At 44.8% G+C, this 18,270-nt stretch overlaps 1 protein-coding gene and 1 long non-coding RNA gene across 4 annotated transcripts in view; one reads left to right on the forward strand and one right to left on the reverse strand.

Moving 5' to 3' along the window:
• The window catches only part of RPS6KC1 (ribosomal protein S6 kinase C1), a 102,264-nt gene extending 85,130 nt beyond the window's left edge, over positions 1–17,134 (reverse strand). Inside the window, exons 1-2 of one of the 3 annotated variants that reach the window (XM_083733137.1) lie at positions 16,474–17,134; positions 7,061–7,096 (exon numbers count right to left, since the gene is read on the reverse strand). In XM_083733137.1, coding sequence (XP_083589263.1) covers positions 7,061–7,096; positions 16,474–16,578 — 141 coding nt within the window. In that variant the 5' untranslated portion in view covers positions 16,579–17,134. Of the gene's footprint in view, positions 1–7,019; positions 7,097–16,473 lie in introns of all 3 variants that reach the window. The other 2 variants (XM_083733138.1, XM_083733139.1) reach the window with 2 other exon arrangements.
• On the forward strand, positions 12,847–17,175 carry LOC310842236. Its single transcript, XR_014563025.1, has 2 exons — positions 12,847–12,956; positions 13,584–17,175. It is a non-coding gene; the product is annotated as an uncharacterized lncRNA (long non-coding RNA).
• The last annotated feature ends 1,095 nt before the right edge of the window (positions 17,176–18,270 follow it).

Below are 18,270 nucleotides of genomic sequence, written 5' to 3' on the forward strand. Positions count from 1 at the left end.
TAACGACCAGCACTCAACTCTGTTATCTAGGAATGCTAGCACAGTTTGTGTTAGGTGGGTGTGTTAGGAGTAGGAGTGCTGTGTATGGTTAAGAGAGAGAGAGAGAGAGAAAGAAAGATAGGATTTATTTTGCTTTGTTTTGTATGCAGAAACTCTGCTGGTTTTATTTTTCCTTTTAATAAATCCTGTAAATAGTTATTCTGAGTCTAGCTGACTAGTCATTTCCACCTCAACTAGCTTCTTCGCTGTGCAGGAAAACTCTGCTACGTTTGGGCTAAAGCCATTAGAACTATGCCTGACACTTCAAAGTTCCAAGAGGTTATGGGTATTGTGCTGCCAGCCTGAGTTGTGGTGGTGTCAGCATCAACGGTGTTGGTTCCAGTAGTTCCGGAAGTTGTTGTTCCTGTTGGTGCAGCAGATGGACACTGGCTGGTTCCTGACTGCTGTGAGCTGGTGACGCAGTGGACACAAGGACAACAGCTGCAGTGTGCTAGTGCTGGGTGCTGTGGTTCCTGTTTTCTCTCTCGGTGGTCGTGAGTAGCCGGTTCCGGGTTCCAGGGACATCGCTCTCAAGATGGCCTCACAACCAGTTCAGATGGCTTTTGAGCGTCTGAATGACTCCAATTACTTGCTGTGGTCGGAACGCATGCAGGCAGTGCTGCAGAGGGATCGTCTCTGGCAAGTGGTGAGTAAGTTTCCTGCGAAGCCTGATGATGAAGACCTCGATAAAGACCAAAGAGCAAGGGCCACAATTGTTTTGGGGCTGGAAGATTCCCAGTTGCCGTATGTGAGGGGAATCAAGACAGCTAGAGGTGTGTGGCAAGCACTTAAAGAACTCCATGTGCGTGAGACAGCAGTTTCCAAGCTGTTCATTCGCAAGGCATTGTACAAGGCAACGTTGCAGCCTGGGGTTACAATGCAGGAACACCTACACAGTTTACAGTTAAAGTTTACTGCGCTACAGGAAAAAGACTGTGCGTTAGACCAGCAGGAGAAGGTGGCTATTATTTTGAGTTCTCTCCCGGAAAGCTGGGATAATTTAGTTTTGTCTCTAGAAGGCATACAGGAGCGTGATTTATCAGTCAGTTACGTTACTGGGCGTTTGATTGAAGAATGGCAGAAGAGGCAAGAAAGGTTCTTTGCTGCAGAGGCTTCTACAGGCGGGCTGTTTGGAGGGAGTTCTCATGCCGTGCCAGAGGTGAAGCAAAAGCAGCGTACCGGTGAGGAGTCAGCGTTTGCTGTTAGGCGTTGTTTCCGATGTGGGTCTTCAGCGCATCTAAAACGACAATGTCCGGAGTTGGTCAAGTCTCAGGAGCAGAGACGAGATCAGCAGCAGCAGCAGCGTAAAAAGAAATTCTTCAAACGAAAACAGTCGGCTCAGCTGGTGACCGCCGAGGTCAAGATTGCTGATGAGAAACAAGCTGTCTGGGTGGTCGATTCGGGAGCGTCTCGGCACATCGTAAATTCAGATGAATTGTTTGTTTCCAAGAACTCAGCACAGCGCAGCCAGGTAGCCCTAGCAGACGGAAGTACTTCCGAAGTGATTTCGGGGGGTGCAGTTTTTGTTCCTTGTTTTCGTGAATGCCTGCAAAATGTACTTTGTGTGCCTTCATTAAGGAGCAATCTGATGTCTGTAGATTGTTTGCTAAAAGCTGGGTTTAAAGTGTATTTTGAAGGAGACAGTTGTATTATTAAGAAGGCTGGTGAGATTTTAGGCACTGCTAAGTCAGAGGGAGGCTTGTTTTGGCTTAAAGCAGGATCTCAAGTTGCAGCAGTAGTCAGTAAATCTCAGCCTGCAGTGAATAACAAAGCTATACATGACAACTGTGTGCACTTATTGCATAGGAAAATGGGGCATGCTTGCTGGAAAAGTGTACTAAAAATGTCTGAATTGGCTGATGGGGGTAATTTAAAGAGTTGTAACAAGTACCTTGATTGTAATGTCTGTAAAAAGGTTAAAGCCCACAGAGTCTCTTACCCCAGAAGTGACAGAGTTAGTGAGTCACCGCTACAGCTGGTTCACATGGACGTAATTGGTCCATTTCCTGTAAGCAGGGGTGGATCGCGTTTTTCATTAACAATTGTGGATGACGCCACACGTTACTCTTGGGTTTTCCCCATGAAGAATAAGGGTGACGTGTTCACTAAGTTTAAAGGCTGGGTGGCATCTGTGGAAAGATTTCTGTCCATTAAACTCAGAAGGATTCAGACGGACAGAGGTGGCGAATTTATGTCAAATGCTTTTAGAGATTGGTTACAAAAGCGTGGCATTGGGCATAGAAAAACGAACGCTTTTTCCCCAGAGGAGAATAGCGTTGCAGAGCGAAAACACAGATCTTTACAAAATATGATGTTTGCCATGCTTGATGATGCTGATTTGCCCATGTCTTATTGGGGGGAGAGCATGCTCACCGCGTGTTATCTCCAAAATAGGCTCTTTCATCAAACAATAGGTACAACTCCGTACTTTAAATTGTTTCAGAAAAAACCCAAAATTGACCATTTGCATGTGTTTGGATCAAAAGCCTGGGTATTAATTCCAAAACAAATGAGAAAGAAGGGAGATCCTAAGACCAAACAGTTAGTGTTTGTGGGCTACCAGGAGCTGGGAAAAGGTTTCCGCTTTGCTGAAGGGACAAATGGCATTGTGATCTCCAGGAATGCCAGTTTTTGTGAACATAGTGGTTGGGAGAGACTACATGCCAACACTGAGGTTTGGTTTGAACCTTCCCAGGAGCTTCATGACTCTGAAGGTAAACATAGAGAATCAGAGTCTGAGGGGGAGGAAAGTTCAGATAAGAGCTCTCAAGAAAGTGGAATTAGCCAGAGACCAGTTGCTACGCAACAAAAGAGAGGTCGTAGTTCTGAGGAGGAAAGTGGGTCAGAAGAAAAATTTTCTCCCAGAAGGTCTAAAAGACAAAACAAAGGAGTGCCTCCAGTGCGTTTTTCTCCAGATACTGCAAATGTGTTTAGTGTAATTGCAGAGCCCAAGAGCTTTCAGGAGGTGTTAAAGTTACCAAAAGAGGAGGCAGAGCTCTGGAAACAGGCAATGGAGGAAGAGATGTCCTCTCTGAATGAGCACAAGGTCTTTACACCAGTAGCAGCGCCTGAGGGGGCAAAGATTGTAGGCTGCAGGTGGGTGTACAAACGTAAACCACTGGTGACAGGAGAGTACAAATACAAAGCTCGTTTAGTGGCTCAAGGATACTCTCAGAGGCCTGGAAAAGATTATGACGAGACTTTTTCCCCTACTGCTAAGGGGGACAGTGTAAGGCTGATTCTAACGCTTGGGGCAAAGAGAAAACTCCTGTTAAACCATTTTGATATCCAGACTGCATATTTACATGCATCAATATCAGAAGACCTGTATCTAGCCGAACCGCCTGGTTATGAGACAGGTTCCAATAGAGTGTTGAAATTAAACAAAGCTCTATATGGTCTCAAACAGGCGGCAAGATCCTGGAACAAATGTTTCCATGAGGCCTTAGTGTCATTTGGTTTCAAGCAGAGTACAGCTGACAATTGTGTTTATGTACGTGGTACAGGCAGTGATCAAGAGTTTTGTCTGATTTATGTAGATGATGTATTGTATGCTTGCAAAACAGATAAACAAACTAAAAGGTTTGCCAAGCAATTGTCCAGTAGGTTCAAAGTGAAGGACTTAGGCCCGGTTAGGACATATCTAGGGTTGGAAGTGTGCTGGGCCCAAGATGGCAGCTGCCTAATTAGTCAGCAGAACAAAGTTAAACAACTACTGACTACATACAGGATGCAGGATTGCAAAGGGGCAGTGGTGCCTATGGATCCAGGTTTCATAAAAACACTTCATATAGATGAGAGTCCTGAATTTGAACATCCTGATGTATATCATTCTGTAATTGGAAGTTTATTGTATCTAGCACAGTGGTCCAGACCTGATATTAGCTATGCAGTAGGCATATTAAGTAGATTGGTCTCAAAACCCACACTAAATGCCTGGAAAGGGGTAAAACAAGTTCTGAGATACCTCAAACAGACAATTGGCTATATGTTACAATTAAATTCTTCAGAGGATGAAATGTTGAGTTGCTTCTGTGATAGTGACTGGGGAAATTTGCCAGATAGAAAATCTGTCACAGGACTAGTCATAATGGTCGGTGGAGCTTTAATCAGCTGGCGGTCACGTAAGCAAGACGTTGTAAGTGTGTCATCAACGGAATCCGAGTACGCCGCATTGAGTGAATTGTGCAACAAGGTGATTTATTTCAAGCATTTGTTAGCAGATTTAAATGTAAATTGTGGAGAACCAGTACAAGTTTACATTGATAATCAGGCTTGTATAACCTTAAGTAAAACAGAGGGTTTCAAATCACGTTCCAAACATATCTCTGTAAAATACCAAAATGTACGTTGCTGTGTACAAGACAATATAATCACATGTACTTATGTACCAAGTGAAGAAAATGTAGCAGATGTATTAACTAAACCATTGGCAAAGATAAAGAACAAGCAAATGTGCAAGGGTTTAGGTTTGCTGGAAAAATAATCTCCTGCATAGGTGTTATTTGATGTTAATTGTCCAGCAGAATCTGTGAGGGGGTGTTCAGTTTCTGTTAATTGATTCTCACGAAAACTTACAGATTCTGGCTTCACACAATTAACTCAAGGCAGTGTCAATTTACTCTTGGAAGAAAGCCAAGGTCTGCTTGACCTAGAAGCTACTTACTCTGATTGGTTAACGACCAGCACTCAACTCTGTTATCTAGGAATGCTAGCACAGTTTGTGTTAGGTGGGTGTGTTAGGAGTAGGAGTGCTGTGTATGGTTAAGAGAGAGAGAGAGAAAGAAAGATAGGATTTATTTTGCTTTGTTTTGTATGCAGAAACTCTGCTGGTTTTATTTTTCCTTTTAATAAATCCTGTAAATAGTTATTCTGAGTCTAGCTGACTAGTCATTTCCACCTCAACTAGCTTCTTCGCTGTGCAGGAAAACTCTGCTACGTTTGGGCTAAAGCCATTAGAGCTATGCCTGACACTTCAAAGTTCCAAGAAGATGATAGATATTTTACTAAATTTGCTATAAATAGGTGCTATAAAAAATGTTTTATTTCTAGATTGTGGGTGAAGTGGGAGTGCATAACGCATCTTTCATTACAGCAAAGATCTTATTTTGAAATATTAAATATACTGTAGAAGCCACAAGGGAGAAGGCTTCGTGATACACCTACCCTGACCATCTTCCCAACTTTCCCTTCCACCCTCTTTCATCATTTCAAAATGCCTCTGCTAGAATCCCATCTCACTGAAATCATACTCACTTTATTCTCACTAAGTCTCTACTGCCAGCATACTGCCAGAACCTTGTGTTAAGGACTCCCAACTCTCCTTGACCTTACTCATCCTTTCTCACTTACCCCTCTGCCTACAGACCCATCTGCCCTTTTCAGTCCCTCTTGTCTGATTCTGCCTGCACCTTCCTACATGCTGATTTCTTGCATCATGCCCAGAAGTCTACTTCGTGTGCAGAAACAGCTTTCGATCTAAAGAGAACGTGTCTTTCTCATGCAAAACATGTCGGGAAGCCTTGCATGAGGAATGTGGCAAGAAAGATTGAGAAACATTGGTTCTTCTGTTTCATGCAGCCGGGTGAGCACTTCAGCAGTACAGGGGCTGAGCATTTCCCACCCCAAAACTGCACAAGTGGAATTATATTGCTCTGGTCACAGCCTCAGGACTCCTGGCCTATGCCTGGAGGATAAAGCTATCAATGGCTACTAGCCATGATTGCTATGTTCTGCCTTCACTGTCAAAGGCAGCATGCTTCTGTACACCAGTTGCTGCAGGCAGGACTCAGGTCCTGTTGCAGGCTTCAGATGTGCAGATGCACATGTGGTCACCATGACAAGATGCTGAACTGCTTTCACAGCCACACCATACATGGTTTCTCCCAAAGAATCATGGGAAGTGTAGTTTATCCCTCACAAAGGGACAAACCCAGCACTCTTAAGAAAATACAGTGCCTAGGATTCTTTCTGGGGAAGTCATGTGCCCTAACTGCATGGAATGGATGTGACCTGAATAGGCCTTTGGCCTGCTTGTGTTGTCATAAACAGCCCTCCTCCACTCCTCAAAGCTTTTGCCCGAAGGTTTATGTGAAGACTTTCTCAGCTGCAAGTATTTATATTGTTCCGATTCCCTAGGGAAAGAAGCCATAGCTCAGTGGTAGAGCACATGATGTGAATGAATAAAATCTCAGATTTCATCCCGGAAATGTTCAGACAAAAAGTAGGAAATTATATGACAGACCTCTCTACCTGAGGCTCTAGGGAGCCACTGCCCGTCAGAGAAGACGGTTTCCTACCTTCCTATCCTTATTTTTCCTTTTGTCAACTCTGTTTTGCATCCTGTTAATCTTACATAATCACTTTCACCGTCTGGTGTTCAGATGGTTATGGATCACATCTCTCTCCAATTCTCCATCCATCATTCTGGTATTTGTTGTAGATAGGCTATTGAGTAGTTTCCCTGACTCTTAACACGTTTTCAGAAAGTGGTGCTGTGCTTATGCTTTGGGGGGGTTGCATTGTTTTATCGTGTGTGTGTGTGTGTGTGCGCGCGCGCAGTAGTTATCATTTTGGGCAAAACCTCATGGCCACCAGGAGTTCAGTTATGTTGGGTAGGTAACACACCCAAGGTAGGACTGAGGACCTCACTAATTTAATTAGAACTGTGCTAATTACACAATGGTAGCTTGAAAGAGAAAAGTGCATTGCTACCCATTTCCTTAACAATCCATTAGGACTCTCTTTCAAATATCAGATAGAAGATGAAGAACGTGCATGTGTGTGTGTGTGCGCGCGCGCATGTGGAGGTGTGTGCACACCTACACAGGAGGATCCCTAGACTTAGCCTGCGAGCAAATGACCAACTGAGGCAGCAGAAACAAGATTAGCCATCAATTGCCAATCTAGTCACTAAAACAGGAACAGAACTTACTTGTTCTATTTTGCAATATAAAAAGACATAACAGTTTGTGCCATACCTATGCTAGAACCAAAGATGCTTTAAAAGAAAAAGGTTTACCTCTTGGACATCTTCTGGATTTTTTCGAGAAACAATCTGAAAAACAAAAGCAAAGGCACTGTCAGTGCTTGAATTTGTTAATGAGAGACACAGAGAGAGCACACAAAAGTGCCCAGTGATCTAATATTGATTTATTTGGGGCTACGCTTGATTAGGATTATACTCATCCATCCCAGTCTTGATATCCACATATTCCAGCATCATATCTGCGGAGGGGTTTACACATGTAGAAACCAATTCATGTGAGTCCCATAGAGTGCAGCTGACACCTATGCAGATTGAATTCAATGCACTTCAGACCATATGAGAACATCATGATCCAATGCAAGGCAGAGCAAGAGCACCCAATCCTATTACTCTCAGGGTGTGTTGTCTTTGCAAACTGTCTTCAAAATAACATGTCATTAACAACTCCACATTCAGCGCATTTTTGTACTGTAGGCAAAAATGCAGAAGTGCAAGGGAACAGAAAGGCAAGTCATTAAACAATGGAATTCAACCGCACGATAAGAAAAGAAACCTCTTTTTCCTCTTCATCCTCCTTCTTTCCCTCTTCATCAGTAATTTCCAACTTTCCCCCACACCAATCTACCAAGAAGCCCCTGTGTGTCCAACACAGAAGCTCCCTGTACTGTACCATATTCTAGGGAATATTCTAAGGTGCATCGTCAGTTCACAAGACAAGCAGGCCAAGATCTCAGCATTGCCTAGTACGAACTGAAAGTACACTCTAGAAAGCATCCAAAAGTCTCCTGCTGAATTACTAAAGTCGGGAATGTTTCTGACTGGTCTTTCCCGCTTGATGGGAGAACAACCATAATAAAGCTTGCAAGTGAAAGGAGGGATGCACTGTAGGTGAAACAAACCAGCAAGTCTGAATGCATACACTGGGACCTACGTACTTTTTTTTCTTTTCTTTTTTAAAATGTTATTTATATTTTTCAGTGTTGCATTTTTTTCAAAACCACATGGACATTAAAAGGAACATTTCCCCACTCATATCTTTCTTTAAAATAAACTGATCATTCACGACTTCCCTTCTTCCCCTTCCCTGGTTCCTTTAATTTTCCCACATATTCTTGCATAGCCATTTAACTCTCTTATTCCTTTATTATTCCTTTGTTATGTGTTATACTGTTGAATTTACCTTAATCCTACTAACATTTTCACATGTTTACAGTTGTTTTCCAGATACTACACAAAATTTCTCCATTCCTCTTTTAATACCTGATCTTCTTGTTGTCTTATTTTACTTGTCAGACCTGCCAACTCTGCATATTCTGTCATTTTAAATTGCCAATCCTCCTTACAGTCATACCTTGGAAGTCAAACGGAATCTGTTCCGGAAGGCTGTTTGACTTTCAAAATGTTCGGAAACCAAAGTGCGGCTTCTGATTGGCTGCAGGAAGTTCCTGCAGCCAATCAGAAGCTGCGGAAGCCCCGTCAGACACTTGAATTCCAAAGAACCTTCACAAACCAGAACACTCACTTCCGGGTTTGCGGCGTTCGCCAAAATGTTCAACTCGCAAAGAGTTTGGCATCCAAGCTACTACTGTATTTCGGACCTCACTCAACCGCCATTTCTGGGCTTACAAACCTACTGATGTTTTTTGTTCTGCATGCAGGACAAGCAGCAGCAGCAACTGGAATCTTAGGCAGCTACTGGGGTTCCAGTGCTCACTGCCAATACCAGGTCTGAGACCCCCATGCAGGCAGTTTGACCTTAGAGCCACAAGCTCTTTAATTAGGTGCCCCAATCCTTAGAAGGCCGCAAACAGGATGCAGGGCTCAAGTGATAGAAAGGCTAGCCCAATATTATGAGGGGAGGGGGCCTTTTTTAAATTCACTTTCTCCACATCAGAGATAATTTTATGAACTTCTAGCATGTTGTCTCTTAAGCAGAGGTTGGATAGCCATCTGTTATAGATGCTTTAGCTGAGATTCCTGCATTGTAGGGGATTGGATTAGATGACCCTTGGGTCCCTTCCAACTCTAAGATTCTATTATTCACCTTTTCTTAAAGCTAAAAAGTCCCAAGCTATTCATTTCTTCATTTGGGCATTTATATTCCACCTTTTTGTGCCAAATCAAGGTGGCATGCAGAATCTTTAAAGATATAATGGCATATAGAGATGGATGCTAAAAGGCACAACATACGCCAGTAAAATACCACAACACCACACACCAGGAACAGCAGATAAAAATGCATCAGCCCACAGGCTCTAATTAAAAAATACCTGGTGAAAAGAAGTAGTCTTAAGAGCCCATTTAAAAGCAGGCCAAAAAAAAAAAAACCCACAGCCAAACCCTCAGCATGCTCAGTAGGGGGTCTATACATATCCTCTTCAGGTGTTACTAAAGAGAGTTAACACAAGCCAAGGGCTTTTTCCACTCCAGTTCTCACCTCCCTCCAATTTTGGAGATTATCCCTATGAAATGGGGAGCCATCTTAAAGGCTGATTTCCCAGCATTTTAAAACACAGAAACCTCCACAAGCACAGTAAGATCCACGCTTCAGAAGGTCAGCTTCCCCAAGTTGGCAGGGCAAGAAAGGTGCTGAGCAATATATGCTGTCAGTGGGCTCCTGTTGTTGTCTTGTTGGGCTGTGTACGTAATAAAGGGGAGCCACACCGGGGTGAAGGCATCATCTTTTGTTTGTCCCCTACTGCTGTAGCTTGGTACCAGTGGTCCATGTTTACTCCTGACAGGTCCCTCCAGTGTTTAGCTATAATGCAACCTCTGGGATAGCTCAGTCAGTAAAGCATGAGACTCTTAAACTCAGGATCATGGGTTCAAGCCCCACACTGGGCAACATATTTCTGCATTGCAGGATGATCAGTGTGGCCACTTCTTCCAACACTGCAATTCTATGATCCCTGGCTGCTGAGAGAAGGTGGCTTATGAGTTCTTTGTAGCGTGAGTGTGTTATTGTCTTGGAAAATATTCAGTAGGGCCAGTTCTGGAGTGGCTTCTAGTACCTTTTTTTGTTATTTTGCATATTTCTTGGAGTACTGGATGATCTGTTAGAAAGAACTCTATGAACTGATAGCAGCGATGCTGCATGTACTTTTGAAACCCGAGAAAAACTTTAATAGAAACAATTTAAAAGAAAAGAAAGGTGCGGAGCTAGTACTGTACATTCATCAACCCCACTGCCCCACACTCCCGGCTGATAACTTTTGCCACTTTAGCAACAATTGAAAGGTGCTATAGACAAACCCAATTCTGCAGGCAGCTCGTATGTGATGGATCAGGGCAATAACCTTTGTACCCTTAAGGCAGCTCAAATCAACTCTTAATGAAAGCGTTTGGTGGTACTTGCAGCAAGTGGTCAGTGGTCATTAAAATGTTCCAGTACCACTCAGAGGAGCATAGAAAGTTGCCTTATACGGAGTCAGACAATCCATCCATTTAAAGCCCTAAACAGCCTCGGTCCAGTATATCTGAAGGAGCGCCTCCACCTCCATCGTTCTGCCCGGACACTGAGGTCCAGCGCCGAGGGCCTTCTGGCAGTTCCCTTGCTACTAGAAGCCAAGTTACAGGGAACCAGGCAGAGGGCCTTCTCGGTAGTGGCACCCACCCTGTGGAACGCCCTCCCATCAGATGTCAAAGAGAAAAATAACTACCAAACTTTTAGAAGACATCTGAAGGCAGCCCTGTTTAGGGAAGCTTTTAATGTTTAACAGGTTATTGTATTTTAGTGTTTTGTTGGAAGCCGCCCAGAGTGGCTGGGGAAACCCAGCCAGATGTGCGGGGTATAAATAATTTTGTATTATCATTATTATTATTATTATCCATCTGGATCAGTAATGCCTACACTGATTGGTAGCACCTCTTCAGGGCTTCAGATAGGGATCTCTCCAAGCCAAACCTGGAGATGGCAGGGATTTTTTTTGCATGCAAAGTATATAGCACTGAACCACAACCCTTCTCTGCATCCACTCAACCAACCGAGTACCCCACTACATGAAGGCAGCACACATAAAAAGTTTAATTCAACAAAGGCTCTGATCGACTTTAGAACTCAAACTGCTAAAGATCTGTCAATCTGCTTTCATGCTGGGCTGCCTGTCCTATGGCTGCACAGCCCTTCGGTGACATTACGGCAACTCAACCAATGGCAGTCCGCAATTCCCAAGACTAAGCAATCCTACCATCACAGGAAGGCTGATTCAGATTATCACTCATTTCACAATACAACCTGAGAAGACGGAGAGCATTCTAAGGAAGCTTACCGTCAAAGTTTTAACTCCAATTCCAGCATGTTGACATGTAAGGTCAGTTCATGCCAGCAGCTTCAAGCGCCACCAGTGTTAAACTCTGTACTGCTGGCTGGCTCTATTCCATGACAAAAACGGGGAGACCTTACATAGATGCTTGTTGTTAACATTACTTTAACAAGCACTATCCCCCTGGTATTTGAAGCTTTGGATGCATTCGCTTTGGTTACTCGGGAACCAAATAAAACCAAGGGAGCATGATGCAATGAGCAGGGGGAGGAAAGGAATCCCAGCCTCTTTTGGAGACTGTTATCGTGGGCATGAGCAGGTGCACTGGGTCTTTTCTTTAACCTTGCTTGGGCGAGTGCATTTCAAATCCAATTCTCTTAAAGAGCAAGGGCCTGCAGGTTTTAATATATTGATTTAAGAGCATTTATCTATAATTGTGGAACAGTTCTGGCTTTCACTGTTTACCTTTCACATGCCTTACACAATCTTTATGCCCCTCTTCCTCTTTGTCTCTATCACACACATATACCCCACTTCACCTCAGGCTTACAATGAAGTAACTGAACTGTCTTGGAAATTTAACAGCCGGGTTTTCTTATCTACCATCCTCCTGGACAAGCCTGCTTTCTTATCTCTTGAGAGAAAGGCGCAGTGGAATTTACCACCAGGAATGGACAACAAAGGGCCCATCATCTGCACCCTACATTTAAAGTACTACCATACCACTTTTAATAATTATGGCTTTCCCCCAAGGGATCCTGGGAAATGTATTATTATTATTACTATTTACATGTGTTGCCTCAGGAAGATTTTCAGTATCACATGGCAGGACGGAGTTTCAAGCAAATATGTACTCTCCTGGGCTCACATTCCCAGCATGTTTGCACTCCTATCTCAGCAACGTTGGTCCCGTCCACAGAATGGAAGACAACAGGTCCCCCAAAGGCGTGCTCTATGGGGAGCTGGCTTCTGGCACCAGGTTCATTGGCAGACCAACTCTGTGTTACGAAGATGTTTGCAAACATGACAGGAAAGAACATCACACCTGCCAGATCCCAGGACGGGTTCCAACAATGAAAACACTGTAGTTGGTTAAGAATGATGGGAAATTGTTAGGAGACCCCGATTCCCCTTACAGAGCTACAGTTTCCAGAGTTTTGTGAGGGGAATAAGCAGTGCTATTTTTCTAGAAAAAGAGGTGCCAGAACTCACTATGGATGCCTCCCTTGTTCTCTTATAATGGCAAAGGCAGCCACCTGAGAGGTGCCGGAACTGAGTTCCAGAAAGTTCCAGCTGAAAATAAAAGCCCTGTGAATAAAGGTTTCCTAACAATTCTCAGCACCCTTAACTACAGTTCCTAGGATTGGGGTGGAGGGGAGTTATGACTGTTTAAAGTGATATTGGCTTTAAATGTAGGATTTGGGTGTGGCCCAAGAGACTTGTGGTACATAAAAAAGGCTAACAAAAAGGCTAACAAACTTCTTGGGACAAACACAATCATGGGCTGAAGCATCCTCAGATGCACAAAGAGAAATCTTAGTTGGCAAGTATACAAAGGAGAAAAATTATAAGGTAGGAGTCAAATGGGCACCAAGATGCAAAAAGTAGAGGCAGTTATAACTAGAATTTAAATGTTTGTTAAACCAGTGCACCTTTGATAGTAGCAGGTGATACGGAAGGGGGGGCATGTCTTCTTCACCTTCTTCGCTACAATATATCAATTTATTTCCAATTGTCAATGTCAAAAGGGACTAAAATCTATAAAATTCATAGAAAATCAACGTGCCAGTTTGCTCAATTTCTCTAGGACTCCATCACACCTCCCCTGTCCAGCATAATCCCTCAAGCAAGGTGTTAAGACCCTAATCCTGTCAAATCGCTCTGATCAGCCTTTCCTCCAGGCAATGTCAGGTGGCAGACTATGCATATTTGAGACCATTGTTTTCTCATCCCCAGGAATTGTTTATCTGTGCATATCTCCAGCTCTGCATATTCCCCCCTCCCTTCTCCATATGTTAATCTGTGCAACCCAACCTCCCTTTAATATATTCATGATGTAATCTGTGTAACCAAACCTCTCTTTAATGTATTCATGACGTGTTTTGCACTGTATTCTGGGACATGGAGGGAGTTTCAAAAACTCATGTCACCCCTTTCTCACTGTTCAATCTCGCCCTGAACCTGTTGCGCAATAAACTTGGATCTTCTGCAGTTTGCTCCGCAGGGACCCACGGACTTAGTCCGATGAGCTGGGTGGCAGAGCAGCCTCGCACCCAGATTTTGCCGTAACACAGGTTAGTGAATGTTAGGAGGAGCAGAGCAGATAAAAGAAAGTACTTCTTCATACAGCACACAGCTAAACTATGGTACTTGTTCCTACAGAAGGCAGTGATGGCTACCAACTTGGATGGCTTTAAAAGAAGAGTAGAGAAAGTCAATGGAGGACAAGGCTATCAATTAATACCTAGCCATGATGTCAATGCAATTGCTGGGAGCTGCAAGTGAGCAGATTGCTGTTGCCCTCATGTTCTGCTTGCAGGCTTCCCATGAGCATTTGGCTGGCCTCTGTGAGAACAGGATGCTAAACTAGATGAGCCATTGGCCTGATTCAGCAGGCTCTTCTTATGTTAACAAAATACAAAAAAATAAATATATAAGAAATAAAAGCAGCAATAGTAATGCAATGTAAAATCATTATGAATAATAATAATAATGATAATAATAATTTATTATTTATACCCTGCCCATCTGGCTGGGTTTCCCCAGCCACTCTGGGCGGCTTCCAACTGAATACTGAAAACAATACAGTATCAGACATTAAAAACTTCCCTAAACAGGGCCACCTTCAGTTGTCTTTTAAAAGTAAAATAGTTGTTTATTTCCCTGACATCTGCTGGGAGGGCGTTCCACAGGGCAGGTGCCACTACCAAGAAGGCCCTCTGCCTGGTTCCCTGTAACCTCACATCTTGCAATGAGGGAACCGCCAGAAGGCCCTCAGCGCTGGACCTCAGTGTCCGGGCTGGATGATGGGGGTGGAGATGCTCCTTCATGTATACAGGACTGAGGCAGTTTAGGGCTTTAAAGGTCAGCACCAACACTTTGAATTGTGCTCGGAAACGTACTTAGTGCAGGCATGCCATGGAAGCCTGCGGATCACAGGTTGTCCACAGACCACAGTTTGGGACACACACAACTGTTGTAATAACTACTGAAAGGAAAAGAAAGCAACATCTAATCTAGGCTGTACCAGGTTTATTTGACTGCAGTATCTCCGTCATCACGATTGAAAACTCACATTTTTTTTCCAAGGACAGATAGGGAATCAGGTGGATACCATTTTAAAAAATAAAAAATAAAATAAAAATGAGTATTTTATGGAAACCATTTGGAGGTTAAAAGATATATAAACCTTGCAAAATAAATATATTAAATTAACACCAGTATAACCTGCATACAATGCTACTTCCTCCCAGCAGTGAGAATGTGGGCTGGAATGCAGGAGAAGATAGTTGAAAGTCCAAGACTCTTAGCAGATGAAGGTTTCTCCCAAGTAATGTCTGAATGAGCCCTTGTCTCTTACCGGGGACGTAAGGGAGCACGGAATTTCAAAAGAGGCTATTCTCTGATAGGTGCCAATCTATTATTTATTGATTACTTATTTGTTGCTTTTATATCCCATGTTTTTTCTCCAAGAAGCTCAAATTCCTGACATGGTTCTTCCCCTTGTCATTTAATCCCAACAACCCTGAGGGGGAGGTGTGGCAGAGAGCCAGTGGCAGAGAGCTCAAGGTTACCCACTGAACTTCATAGCCAAGTAAGGATTTGAAACCTCATCTTCCAGGTCCTAGTCGGATATTTTAACCATTATGCCACACTGGGTCTCAAATAAATGTTTTTAGGGCAATGTTAAAATATGTGTGGGAAGGTCAAGACATGGGAAATATGACTAATTTTTTTTGGCTTTCATTTGAGTTAGGCTGTCATCTGTGCAAAAAAACAGCTCTTACTTCATTTTCAATAGCACAGAGGAGAGGACATGGTCTCTTTGCATTGTACTCAAGGACCAGGTCTAGGAAACAAATGAGTGCTACTACACCATCAAAACCTGGCTCTGCCCTTTGAGCTGGAAGCCCAGATCAAACCATAACCTCCTGTTGCCCTTTGGACAACCAGGCCCATTGAAAAATCAGGCACAACTACAAACTGCTTCCCATCTCTACACCTATAGAGATGGCTGTCCCTTCTGACCTAGCCTTACATAATGCAGATTTTGGCTCTCTCCCCAAACACATCTCTACTGAGGGAAGCTCACATCCCTGACCCAATGTGCAAGAAGCCCTCCGTGTTCGGCAGTGTTTATCCCAGGTTAAGCATGCAGAGGATTGCAGTGTTATTCCTACATCCCATCCACTCCTCTGAAGATAGAGGATGCTGACCTCCCCTCCAGATAAAACCCACATGCATGGAAACAGGGAAGAGGAGGATCTGAGATGGAAGGGAGATGCCATGATCCCTCCTACCCCCCAAACTGGGTACTTCTGGAGTGGGGTCTGAGTGGAAATGCGACTCCCTCCATCCTATAGAGCAGGGGTCAGCAACTCATTCAGCCGTGGGCCAGTCCGGACTCTATTGCCCCATAAATAACCAGAGATGCATTTTAAATAAAAGGACACATTCTACTCATGTAAAAACACACTGATTCCCAGACCGTCCGCGGGCCAGATTGAGAAGGCGATTGGGCTGCATCCAGCCCACGGCCTTTAGGTTGCCTACCCCTGCTATAGAGCGAGGAAAAATGTATTGAGATGTCGGGGAAGAAAGAGAATCAATGCTCTCTTTCTGCCGCCCACTCACTCCTCTCAGCAGATTGCGGGGGAGGAGAGATATGGACATCTGCTTGGAGAGAGGACGAGCAAAGGCATCCCTGTAAGAGGCCACGGCGCTGTGGCAAAAGCACATTCCAATTCTGCCTTCTCCGGCTTCGGTAGATGCCGGAAAGTCGCTGCCCGCGAGCCGCACGGACAACCTGCCTACTTGCAGGCAAGCAGGCTCCCGGGATCTCCCTGCCCGTGGCGGAGATCAGAAGGGGAAGGATCCCGTTCGTCACCCCCGAACCTAATCAAAGATTGCACGGAAGACGGCCTTCCCATTTCTCTTTCCCTTTTCTTCCCGAGGCTCACTCACCCGCGCGGTGACCTTATACAGGGTGTATCCCCGAGGATGGCGCTTGGGCTCGGTGACCGTGTAGAACCGGGCCACGTCCCCGCCTCGTCCCTGCGGGGAGATCATCCTTGCTTGCAGCGGGCCGGCAGGAGGTGCGGAGGCCGCGGCTTCCTCGGCGCCGGCCCAGCGCCGCCAGGCTGCTGCAAAGATCCACTCCCGGGTCAGGCCTGAGCCGGCGGCGGAAGCGATGGGAGAGAGGGAGCGGCGGCAGCCGCTAAAGCAGCGCCTCTCCTCTCCTGCGCGTGGATCCGGCGCGCGATGCAGGCGAGGGCGGCCCCCGCGACGCAGCTCGCCGGCCTGCCTTTCTTTCCTCCCCCACTCGCCCTGCCCGATCCTTCCCGCGGGGGTCGGGATGGAGCCTCCGCACCAACACACACGCCTTGGAAGGAGAAGCGCCGGCAGAGTCAGGCCGGCTGGGTTGTCTTCCGGAGTGTCCAGGGGCGCATGAAATGACTGCGCGCGCGCGACCCTTTTCAGGATCGAGAGAAAAAAAGGTTCCTCTGCTCAGAGTTTAATTTGAGAGAAAGTAGCACGAAGACTCCGGGTTGTTGTCCTTTCCCACCACCTCTTCCGCTTCTGGGGGCGCTCTTTCCGCAAGCCTAAACATGTTTATTCGGAAGTAAGTCCTTCTTGCTCCCAAATAAAACGGTGCGTAAATGTGCAGTCTTAACCCTGACTCATGATTTCTAATAATGATGCGTTTTTATGCAGTGTTTTCTCATGTTCCTGGCATGTCGCATACACACTCTTGATGTAGGCCTATGCACAACATCCCTGCAAGGAAGATCTGTATTATTATTCCCAGAGGGGGGGATTAAGAGAGAGACTAAGGCCACTTAGTAAATCCAGGACAGATGTCTAGCCAGTAGACCACATCAGTTCTCTGTATTTATTCAGTGGTGGCGAGTGAAATAGACTCTGCACCTGCTCTGGCAATTTAAATCTATTTTTATTTCCTACGTGCCAGGGTTGCAATTGAAAAAACGATGCCAAGACTGAATTAAGCCCTGTATTTATGCATGGGTGTAGCCGGGGCAGGGGTGGGGAGAGGCAGCTGTCCCCTTCAATAAAATTACATAGCAAACTGAGGTTCTGCAGCCCCCTAACAAAAGGTCGAACCCCCTCCAGCAAAAAGCCTGGCTACGTCCATGCATTTATGACTTCTTACATCTACGCATAGCTACCAAGGTTATAGCATGTTTAGTATTTATGAGGTTGGATGGCCATCTGTCATGGATGCTTTATGTCCCTGAATAACCAGTTGCTGGGAAAGCACTGTAAGGGGAGAGCACTGTTGAACTCAGGTGCTGCTTGCAGGCATCTCATGGGCCTGTGGTTGGCTACTGTGGTCAACCACAGGATGTTGGACTAGGCTGGCCCTCGGCCTGATCCAGCAGAGCTCTTCTGACATTCTTAGGAAGTGCATATCCTTTCCAAAGGATCCCCTAAAAGCTTAAGGCTACAATTTGTCCTCTGGAAGAAAGGCTTTTGTGGTCTCAGATGTGCTATTTTCTATGCACCTCTTATTAATCCTCTTTTCGCATCTCAGTATGTGAATACTGTGAGCAGTATGTTGAGTTTTAAAGGTGGGGGACGGCTGGAGCATAACTGCTTGGAGGTCACACACTCAGCACTGGAGAGTGTATAACTCGACATCTGTCCCTATTGAAAATCATTTTGTTAGTTTGCGTCCAGTACTTCAATCATGATTTAGGGTGGAAAGAGAAGTCTGTATTCAAGAACCGATTAACAAACAAT

This window comes from Podarcis gaigeae (genome assembly GCF_964106915.1).
Source record: "Podarcis gaigeae genome assembly, chromosome: 3".
Lineage (NCBI taxonomy): Eukaryota > Metazoa > Chordata > Lepidosauria > Squamata > Lacertidae > Podarcis > Podarcis gaigeae.